Genomic DNA, 11,679 nt, shown 5'->3' with positions numbered 1-11,679 from the left:
TGCAGAAGTTATTTTGAGAAGCAGTCCATAACTTCTCCAAGGAACCAGGACCTAGAAAATGTTAAGAATCCATGATTTTTGGTAACCACTATATAAAAAAATAGATAAAAACCAAATTTCTTCTGTATAGCACAGGGAACTATATTCAATATCCTGTAATAATCTTCAGTGAAAAAGAACATGAAAATGAATATATGTATGTATATGCATGACTGGGACATTGTGCCATTCACCAGAAATTGACACATTGTAACTGACTATACTTAAAAAAAAAATCCATGATTTTAAGGCAATACACAACTTAGGTCTAAAATCCTAAAAAATGAAGAGAGTGTGCCCTGGCCTCCTGAGCCTCCCCAAGTTCAAGTGCTTCCTTGAGGTCAAGGTGAGTATAACAACTCCGCATTCCTACCAGCACCAAATCCCGACCAATACACCCTCAGAATCCTTGCTGAATCATGCTGGCCACACGTATGGCTTCATTCAGTGGAACTAAAATTTGCTGTCCACTGAGCACCCCTGAACACAAACACCACATCTGGGTGAATACACTCCAAACTGCTAATGGGAGTTGCAGAAGAATGTAAGTTAGGGGATTTTTTCAGTGCTTCAAGTTAGGGGATTTTTCAGTGCTTTTTTGGGGAGTGGGGGTGGGGGCATTTCTAGATTGTTCAAATGTTTACAAGGTGCATGGATCATCTTTGCAGTGAAAAGAAAGCCAGATCTTCATAAATTGAAGCTTGCTGTAGAAAAATATGATTTGTGGAGGAACGATATCGGTGATCTGTTGTAGAGTTACAGAAAAGTATGGGAAAAATGAACCTGTTTCTACACCCATTGTAATAATCACGCTCATGTGGTAGACTGCAAAATGGTTCCCAGTGGTGTCCGTATCCTAATTTCTGGAACCCGTGGCTTGACCTTCTATAGCAAAAGGGATTTTTCAGATAAATTAAGGATCTTGAAATGGGAGATCCTGGATTATCCAAGCGGTCCTTAATTGTAATGACAAAGGTCCTTATACTAAGAGGGAGGCAGAGGGAGATTTAAGACACAGGAGGAGGGAAGGAGATGTGTCTGTAAAGGCAGAGATTGGAGGGCTGCGGCCCCAAGCCAAAGAATGCTGGGAGTCACCAGAAGCTGGAGGAGGCAGGCAGGAACAGATTCTCCTCTGGAGCCCACGGTGGAGCACCCCTTCATTACTGACTTCTGGCCTCTAGAACGGTGAGAGGATGCGTTTTTGTTGTTTGAAGCCACCCAGTTTATGGCCATTTGTTATAGCAGCCATAGGAAACCAGTAAGTAGGCTCCTTCCCAGCCCCGGAGTCCAGCATGTTTCTGGGAGAACTCAGAATGGGGCTGCAAAGGCTGGTGGTGGCTCTGGGGTTGGGGGTTGGGGGTGTGAACTTCAAAACCCTAGGGAGGAAGACTGAATGGTCCTCAACGGCTGGGCATCCTTCACAGACCTGCTTTGCCTCTCTGGGCTCCAAGCAACCAGGCTGGGAAGCTGGGGCTCACAGTCCCTGTTTCCCAGGACCCAGGGAGTTTTAAGCTATTCGGGCCCCTGAGCTTTTCCACAGCACCTCCGACGTCCCTGGAAGGAAAGAGATTGTCTCAAATGGGGAAACTCAAGCCGCAAGAGGGGCCACGCAGCGAGGGGGCGGGGGTCTCTTTCTTCTGGCTTTCTCCTTCCTGGACCTGGGACTTCCTCAGTTTTTGGAGCCCTGGCCTTCCCCTCTGGCTAGGAGGCAGTGTTCAGAGCTCTCTGGGTGTGCGCCCGGCCGAAGGAGTCCCAGGCCACTAAGAGCCCGAGACCAATAGGAACCCCAGAGGGGAAAGATGGGTCATTTCCTCTTTGGCTATCAGCACCCTCCCTTGAAGCGTTAAAAACCACAGCCCTTAGGCAGGAGCGACCTTTGATCAGCAGAGAACCGGGGAACCCGGGAGAGACCTGAAGATGGTGAGTCTAGTGGGGCCGTGGGGCAGACCCCCTCTGCCCGCGTGTTCTCCCTTCTGGGGGCTGTCCACTCTTCCAATTCCCCCCTTCTTTCTGCCTCTCCCTTTCCTTCCTCCCTCTCCCTGTCCTGGGTCTCCCCTCTTCTCCCCTTGTCCTCATCTCAGAGGAGTAAAATTGTCAACGAATTGATTATAGGGCCCACGATGATCTTCGACTTCTTTTTCTTTCTGTAAAATAATCCCTAACCTCGAAGGATGTGGAGTGACAAGTCACTCTCCTTCCCCTCCCCAGAGCCTCAGACTCCTTGTCAATGCCCCCAGGGGCCACAGTGGGCACCAGTTTGTGGTGGATTCTTCTGGAAACAGTCTACAGGTGCTGCAGGACAGCATAGGGATGAAATAAGGAGTAGCTGGACACGTGGGGAGTCACACTGAAACGGGCTTCAAATCCTGCTTCTCCTGTGTAATAGCTGAAGAGACTCACCTTTCTGAGCCTCCTTCTCCTTATCTCCAAGATAGGGATAATAACTCTACAGACCGAGATCCTGCATCATAAGATCATGGAGAGAAATAAGTGAGATAATACATGGGAAGCTGTTACAGCAGTGCCTGGCATACAGTTGGTGCTCAATGCATGTGATGGGTCTGTCCTTTCTCTCCTGCCCCTACAAATAAGGGTCTGTTTTTACACACTGTCCTACATCTTGCTTTTTTTTCCCATGAATAACATAATGTTATTGACCAGCATTTATTGAGTGCTTACTGTATACCAGGTGCTGGGCTATGCACTTTCCATTTGCTAATTTCATCTTTTATTTTTTTTAAGGTTTTTTCTGGGGGGGGGAGGAGGGAGGTAATTAGGTTTATTTATTTATTTATTTGTTTTTAGAGGAGGTACTGGGGACTGAACCCAGGACCTTGCACATGCTAAGCATGTGCTCTACCACTTGAGCTGTACCCTTCCCCTACTACCTGCCTCTTAAACAATGTATGAGGAAGGTATTGTTACCATCTCCGTGTATTTCAAGGGAATGACCTCTTTCTTTTTATCAGCTGTATGATATCCCAATGGGAGGTTCCATTTGCTACCCATGGAGGTTTAGACTTTTTCCCAATGCTTTGTCTTTAAAACCAAAGTTAATCTTTGGACCTATAACTGGATTTCCAGAACTGCAAGTGTTGAATCCAAGGCATGGGCAATTTTTATTTTAACAGATATCGCCCCAGTTGTACCAACGTATGTTCCTCATCGACAGAATGTTGAGAGTGTCTGCTGGTCTATACCCCCATCTGCATAGTCATTTGGAACTTTTAAATTTGTGCCAACCTGACAGGCAGCTCATCACATCCTCAAAGGGTCTGAACACTTATCTTTTTTGTGTGGTTTTTAAAATGCAAATGTTTCTGTTTCTTTGTGCTTAGGGATTTTTGACTCAACAAAGGTTGTGCAAATTCAAGAAGGTAAATCTGAGTTAAGATGCTCCCCTCAGCCTTGAATCCTGTTTCTCAGATGACTCAACCTAGGATGGGTCCATGTGGTTCTGTGGGTGGATTGTTTAAAGACGTTGTGTCCATGTTGGAATGGGGCAGGGGATGTTCCGGAAAAAAAGGCAGATGGCGTCTTCTGAGTATTTACTAGCTCTGCCAGCACTCCTCAGTGAGTCTGTTATTTCCACTGTAATGGAGGGGATAGTCGGCAGGACTTTCCCTCCTGTGAGGATGGCGAAACTGAAGCCCAGAGAAGGAGGGAAGGGGCTGGGGCAGAGTTTACCACCCACCAGCTGCATGACTGTGGCCATGTCATGCCTCTCTCTTCTCGTGCTCTTAAGTCTTCCTACTTTTCTTCCTCTTCTTGGTCATCAAGCCTGTCCCAGCCCGCATCTTCGCTGGCCTGGGTCCTTGCCCCAGCCTCCTCTCTGGTCCTCCTGCCTCTAGTCTCACCTCCTTACAGCGGCCAGAGGGATCTTTCTCAATGGAAAGTCTAATCCAGTCCCTCTGAAGCTCAAAGACCATCCATGGCTCCCCATTACCCTAGGATAAAATACCTAATTTTTAACATAGCATCTGTCAATCCTCCAACCTTGTCTTGCCTACCTGCCAGCCACACTGGACTGGAAAGTTCTCTTAAGCAGTCTGTAGCCTCAGTTTTCTCACCTGTAAAATGGGTGTTGTAATAGCAACAACTCTCATAGAGTTGTCCCGTAGGTTAAGTGAGATGATACATGAAAAGGACTTAGAACAGAGCTGAGCGATTCTGATTGCTATTCTCTTAAGTACCGCATCTTCCTTCACCTTGGTCTCCTCTGATCCATTCATGTCCACCTCACTAGGACCGTTCCAACTCCCTCTTCTTCCCAGCTTCTGTACTGGAGCCCTTTCTTCACAGACGAGTGCTCTTAAAATGAGCCTACGAACTTAGGAACAATAAGAGTACCTCACCCTTTGGGTTGTTGGGGCATAAATGCTGCCATTAGGGAATTAACAAACTAACACCTGGGAAGCATCCGAGAACAGCGCCCAGCATTTAGGAATCTCTTAAGAGCTCCAGACCTGCCCGAGATGGGCACCACCAGCCACAGGTAGCTGCTGAAACTGAATTAAAATGACAGAAAATTAAGTTCAGTTCCTAGACACGCTTGCCACCTTCCACGCACTCAACATACCATCTTGGATAGTGCACGTCTAGAACACTTCCGTCAGCACAGGAAGTTCTGTTGGACAGTGCTGCCGTTTTATTTTTCCAAGAGCCTCCTCCTGATCCCACACCAGGCTGATTCTCTGTTGAACACTCTCAGTCCCCATCCTGGTGATTAATTTCTCCTGGTACCATAACCTGTCCCAGGGCAGATACCAGCTATGTCAGGAGCCAGTCCCCTAGCCAGTTCATCTTTGTGCGATGAAGAAAGAGTCCTAGAATTTTTCCTAGACTCCTAGAATGGTAGAACCACGAATTCTTGTGTATATTCTGTACAATATCCATTTTGTGGAGAATGAGTGGTGTGCACTCGCTGGTGTGGCTCTACATACAAGAACAAAAGTATATGTGTAGTAAAAGCTCCCTTCCAATGCGTGCTGTCTAACTCCCTACTTCTCCCCAGGGACAACCACTGTTACAAATTTCCTCTGTCTGCCTCTGGAGCTAGTCTGTGCATGCACGAACAAACACACACACACGGAGGGAGACAGACAGAATGATAATGTGATAGAGAAACAGAGGAAAGGGAGGGAGGGAGAGAGAGAGAAACAGAGAGGGAGGGTAGAGAGATTCCTCTTTCGCAGGTAGCATGCTTCACACACAGTTTAGTTATTACTTTTTCTCTTTCACCCTAGATCTTGGAGCTCTTTCCATATCCTTACATAAACTTCCTCCTTCTTTTGATGATTGCATGATATTCCGTTGCTTGGATGTGCCATCATTAACTTATCCAGTCCCCTCTTGCTAGACACTTGGGCTGTTTCCCTTCTTTGCAGGGATGCTGCAAGAGCAAAAATCTACGAGCCATTTGCATTGGGAGGGTCCTAGAAGCCACAAGAGGGTTAGAATCAGCATTTTTTTCTGCACTCATGAAGTCAATGAGAGGAAATGGTCGAGTGAGCTCATTTCAGGGAAGGATATTTGTTAGCTGATGGATGGGGTGCAGGAGAGAATGATGAGGGTGAGAGAGGGTGGGGGAAAGGCTTCCCTTTTGAGGGTCTGGGTCATTCTGCAGCCAAGCCTGGCTGAGAGCTTGTGAAACCAGCAGGGACAAAAGTTAGCTTCATGTATCACATTCAAGGTCACACTTAAAATATTTGACAACCTGTTAAGATGCAGAGTGCTACCCCCCAGCCCAGCAGAATCTGAGGCTTCTTGCCATGCCTGGCACTAACTCTTTAGTAATCGGAGCATGGGGACTGGAAGTGGGGTCCCAAGGTTGCAAATGGGAAGCGCAGGTGCTGGGAGTGGAGATGGTATGGGTGACTGGCTCAGGGCAGGGGCTCTTCTCAATGGAAATAGTTCAACAATTTAAACCAAATGGAAATATTTTCACACTCGTAGAAAAATTACAAGAATAATACAAAGAACTCTCATATACTCTTTTTCAAAAATAAAGTTTCTTGCCTTTTTTTTAATCTTTTAATATATTTTTATTGAAGTATAGTCAGTTTACAATGTTGTGTCAATATCTGGTGTACAGCATAATGCTTCAGTCATATAGGAACATACATATATTCGTTTTCATGTTCTTTTTAACTGTAAGTTACTACAAGATATTGAATATAGTTCCCTGTGCTATACAGTATAAAATTGTTGTTTATCCCATATACTGTTTACCCATTCTCCAAGTTTCCTTTATTATCTATCTATCTATCTATCTATCTATCTATCTATCTATCTATGTATCTATAATCTATCATCTACCATCTTTGTTTTCTGAACCAGTTGAGAGTATGCAGTCACGGTGTCCTTTGCCCCTGAATAGCTCAGTGTCTACTTCTCAAGAACAAGGACATTCATCTACATGAGCGCGGCACAATGGTCAGTGCCAGGAATCCAACATTGGATGCAATACTTTTATCTAGTCTACAGACTGTGTTCAGACTTGCTCAATTGTCCGAATAATGCCCTTTAGAGTGCATTTGTTTCTCCTGCTCCAGGATGTCACATCCCATTTGGTTGTCCTGGCTCTTTAGTGCCCCTTCATCTGGAACAGTCCTTTGGCTTTTCCTTGTCTTCACGACACTGGCATTTTCATTTTAATTGAGTGAAGTTCACATGACATGTAACCCAACATTGTCAAGTGTACGATTTGGTGGCATTGAGTGCTTTCACTATGCTGTGCCATCACCATCTTTGTCTATTTCCAGGACATTTTCATCACCCTCAAAAGAACCCCTGTCCCCATTAAGTTGTCACTCCCCACTCCCCTCCTCCAGCCCCTGGTAACCACTAGCCCACCCCCTGTCTCTGTGGATCTACCTATTCTGGACACTTTATATGAATGGAATCATAAACTTTTGTGTCTGACTTTCACTCAGCATAATGTTTTCAAGCTTCATCCACGTTGTAGCTCATATCACTACTTCATCCCTTTTTATGGCTGAATAATATTTCACTGCATGGATCTACCACACCCTGTCATCAGCTGACATTGACATTTTCCTTTTGAATAATTTAATCACTGCCATAGCTTTACCAGCAAGTACCCCTGACCATCAGCCTGGTTGACTTGGTTGATCTTCAGTATAACATAAAAAGACTAGAATAAAAAAGAGTAGTTCAGAGAAAACGCTGAACTGTTCAATAATCATAATATTGATCAATAATGGTAGCATTGGCTGCCATTTTTGTTCTCCTCCTGTGTACCAGGGACTTAGCTGTGCTTGGACATTTTTCATCTTATTTAATCCATGAGGTGGGTAGTTAGTGGGTATAAGCCTCAGTCTGCAAATTCTGGTGCCTTAAAAATGAATAAAATCTCTGAATATTTCTATAGCAATGACTTCTATTTTCCTCTGTCTCCTTTTGTTGATTGGTGACAAAGTCACCTTCAGGGATGGGCACCACGTGCAGAGCTCACCTCTATTCCCTATATAGAAATAGCAGGATAAGTGCTTAATTCATTTCCTTTGCAGAATAAAAAGGTGGCCAATGGATTTACTTGCTTTTGTTATTATTATGAACTCGTTGATCTTTATATTTTAATATTTCATTCCATCACAGTTATTATTATTATTAAATACTCAAATTGTCCCATCTTTGACTAGTGGGAGATTTTTCAGGCTTCCTTTTGTGTCCTTTTGATATGTCCCCATCATTCTTTCAATTTCTTTTTTTACTTTATAGTGTAAGAGGCTCTGGGCTCATCTTATATATTTTCTATCTGAGAATAGCAATCAACCTTGCTCCGAGGAGCCCTGGTTCCTTTGAATGGCAGATGGTAATTAGAGACCATAATCTGTGTGCTAAGATACCATTTGTTCTTGAAATCATATTCTTTTCTATTCCTTTTATCCCTCCTGCCCTGCCTCTGGCAAGGTACAAATGTGTTTCTAATTCTTATTTCTTATTCTTCTTTGTGCTGCCCCCAAATATATTTTCTCTGCTCTGAGACTGAGGTTTTGGAATGATGATGGTTAAGACTGATGGACTGCTAGGAGTTAACCAGGAAAGAAACAGAGGGACGAAGCAGTAATGGAACTTGCAGAGGGCCATGTAGGCTTCAGCTAGGACAGTTGGGGTCTGGACTTTAGTGCTGGGCTGAGCCATCCTCGAACCTAGTGCTGAAGGACATGAGTGCCCCTATCTCCACTTAGCAAAACATCCTCCCATAGTTTGAACCAAGTAGAAAAAATAAATAAAGCTCTACCAACTCTCTTTCCAAAACAACCTTCCTTTGAAGCCCAGCAACACGACTATACAGAAAGCCCACGCTGCCTGATATATTTGCATGTTATTGTCAACCTGCAAAGGCCAGCCCAGCTGGGACTACAGACTGTGGGCTGACTGGGAAGTTCTCCTTGTGCAATACTATGGAGTCAGAAATCAAACAAACAACCGCAACAGATTATCTTTATCTAAATTTCAAATTTTTTTCCACCGTGTCATTTTTTTTGGGGTGCACATGGGTTCAATCCCCAGTACCTGTATTTCCATTAAAAAAATAGAAAAAAGAAAAAATACATTAAAAAAAATTTAACAAGCAGTGTGTCATGGGTACTGGCCAATCAGAACGGATGGTGATTTCAATGTTGCAGCAGACTTTAATCCTTTGGTTGCTGGATCCTGGGGAAGTCTGGGGACTTCAAGAGGAGGTGGCAGGGTGGCGAGGTGGCAGGGTGGCAGGGAGACTAATTAGCTTGGGAGGATTTTCAATATTTTAATAAATGGTATGACACCCCAGAGGGCTCTCGGCCCTCAGCATCCTCATTTCCCCAGGGGAAACCTGACGCTTAAAGAAATGGAGTGATAGGTTCAAAACTACGTAGCTCTGATGGGCCCCTTGGTGCCTGTCTACAGACTCATACTCTCCTTGCGTCTCCGATTCCACCCAGGACTCCGCGGAGAACAGCACCTTCTATTACGATTATAACATCTCGGACCTAGACCCCAACGTGCTGGTGGATGACTCTTCCAAAACCCTCAGGCTGCACACTCCGAATGTGATCGCCCTGGTCATCTTTGCAGTTGTCTTCCTGGTGGGAGTTCCAGGCAATGCCCTGGTGGTCTGGGTGACTGGGTCCGAGGCCAAGCGAACCGTCAATGCCATCTGGTTTCTCAACCTGGCTGTGGCCGACCTCCTCTCCTGCCTGGCACTGCCCATCTTGTTTACATCCATCATCCAGCACAACCACTGGCCCTTCGGGGAAACCGCTTGCCGAATCCTGCCCTCACTCATCCTGCTCAACATGTACTCCAGCATCTTGCTTCTGGCCACCATCAGTGCCGACCGCTTCCTACTGGTGTTTAATCCTGTCTGGTGCCAGAACTACCGCGGGTCCCGCCTGGCCTGGGTGGCCTGTTGTGTGGCCTGGGTCTTGGCTCTGCTTCTGACCATCCCCTCCTTCTTATTTCGTGGGATGCACATAGAGCCCTTTCCATTCAAGATAATGTGTATTGTCGACTACGGCAAGGATGGTTTGCATGTAGAGAGGGTTGTGGCCATCTTCCGGTTGGTCGTGGGCTTCCTGTGGCCGCTGGTCACACTCTCAATCTGTTATAGTTTCCTCCTGGTCCGGGCTTGGAGCCGCAGTGCCACCCGCTCCACCAAGACGCTCAAGGTGGTGGTGGCCGTGGTGACCAGCTTCTTTGTCTTCTGGCTGCCCTACCAGGTGACAGGGTTGATGCTGGCCTTGTTCCAACGGCACTTGGACAACTACAAGCTCGTGTCCAGTTTGGATGCCCTGTGCGTCTCTCTAGCTTACATCAACTGTTGCATTAACCCCATCATCTACGTGTTCGCCGCCCAAGGCTTCCACGCCCGGTTTCTCAAGACTCTCCCCTCCAGACTCCGGAATGTATTGACCGAAGAGTCCGTGCACAGGGATAGCAAGTCCATCACCCTCTCCACAGTGGACACCCCAGCCCTGAAGAGCCAGGCGGTGTGAGGGGAGGCCCCCCAGGCCACTATATTCCCGGCGCTCCACCAGACTTCCTATCCATTCGCTTTCTGCTTATCTGAACTCAGCCCTTGGCAAGGTGGTGTTGTCTGAGTGAATTCTCCTTCGTCCTTCCATCTTTCCCCAACTCGTCCCTCCTCTTCCAGGCAAACTCTTCCCATCATTCCTCATTTCCAAGATAAACACTTCCTTCTAAGGACACTCAGCCTTTCTTTCCATCCAAGGACTTTGGAAAACAAACAGAAACCAATCTACCTGGAGCCCTCCCATCAAGCAAAACGTTTGTGTGCGGAGACGGTGACGAGAATATGTCAGCTACACGGAAGGCAGACAAACAGAAACATTCTAACCTTAAAAAAAACATCGTTCTGTATTTATTTTATAGAGAGTTGGGAAAAAAATTTTAACTGGCATCTCAAAAGATATTCTCATTTAGGGTAAAGCGAAAATACCTGGACCTATCTCAGTTTTTGAAAGTGAGTTGATTTAAAGGAAAACAATAAGTTAATACATTACCTAACCGGGTTTTTTTTTTTTAAGTATTAAGTAAAAAGATGCGATGTGGTTATGGCAAAAAGCAGGCAGTGAGGAAATCACCTGGGGTTGGGAAACGCTGGTTGGGAACCTCCAGGGTGGAGGTGTCACAGGGGAATTTGCTGTTTTACTTTCTCAGTTGCTGCTTTGTTTGCACTTAAAAAAAGTGAAACGTTTTCTTTTGACTTCATTTAGAGTCTTTTTTAAAAACTTTGTTTTTATTGCGTTATAGTCATTTTACAATGCTGTGTCATTCAAGAGTCTTATGCAGTTGTAAGTAATAATACAGAGGGATCCTGTGTACCTTTGACCTGTTTCCTGTACTTGCAACATCTTGCAAAATGATGTTACGATATCACAGCTGAGATGTTGACATGAATACGGCCGAAGCGCAGGACATTTTCATCACTGCCAGGATCCCTCGTGACACCCTTTTCTAGCCACACCCACTTCCCTCCACCCTCCCCAGTTTTATCTAGAACCCCTGGGGACCACAAACGAGGCTGCTCTCCATCTCTGTACTTTGGTCTTTTCAAAAATGTTATATCAATGGACTTATACAGTGTGTAATCTTTGGACTTTTAAAAAAACTAGTGTGCACCACTTGAAAACTGAAAATAAAAAATAATAAATGGTGAAATGTGTTGTTTATAATGGAGTTGGACATATTCCTGCTTAGTGTTTTGTGTGTGTGTGTGTGTGTGTGTGTGTGTGTGTGTGTAGATGGCTAGAAATACTGTACGGGCCAGCACTGTCCAACAGAAATACGATGTGAGCCGCTTAAGTAGTTTAAAATTTTCTAGTAGCTACCTTAAAAAATTCATATGAAACGGATGAAATAATAGTCATATATTTAATAATGTGATACAATTATATGTTATACTAACAATGATGAAATGAATGATGTATTAATTATATTATAATGGTTTACTTTATATCTTCTAATGAACTATAATGGAAAAGAATATGAAAAAGAATATAAATATGCATAACTGAATCACTTTGCTGTACACCTGAAACTAACAGAACATTGTAAATCAGCTATATTTCAATTTCTAAAAATTTATTATATATCATGTGATTATGTATT

At 44.7% G+C, this 11,679-nt stretch overlaps 1 protein-coding gene across 1 annotated transcript; it reads left to right on the top strand.

The window, feature by feature from the left end:
• Positions 1–1,768: 1,768 nt before the first annotated feature.
• C5AR1 (complement C5a receptor 1) lies at positions 1,769–11,229 on the top strand. Its single transcript, XM_010946866.3, has 2 exons — positions 1,769–1,959; positions 8,991–11,229. The coding sequence occupies exons 1-2, from the start codon at positions 1,957–1,959 to the stop codon at positions 10,041–10,043; spliced, it is 1,056 nt and encodes a 351-aa protein (XP_010945168.1). The 5' UTR covers positions 1,769–1,956; the 3' UTR covers positions 10,044–11,229.
• Positions 11,230–11,679: the final 450 nt, after the last annotated feature.

Source organism: Camelus bactrianus, chromosome 9 (genome assembly GCF_048773025.1).
Source record: "Camelus bactrianus isolate YW-2024 breed Bactrian camel chromosome 9, ASM4877302v1, whole genome shotgun sequence".
Classification (NCBI taxonomy): domain Eukaryota; kingdom Metazoa; phylum Chordata; class Mammalia; order Artiodactyla; family Camelidae; genus Camelus; species Camelus bactrianus.
The sequence above is the reverse complement of the archived record's forward strand: the minus strand, read 5'-3'. Positions and strand labels throughout refer to the sequence as shown.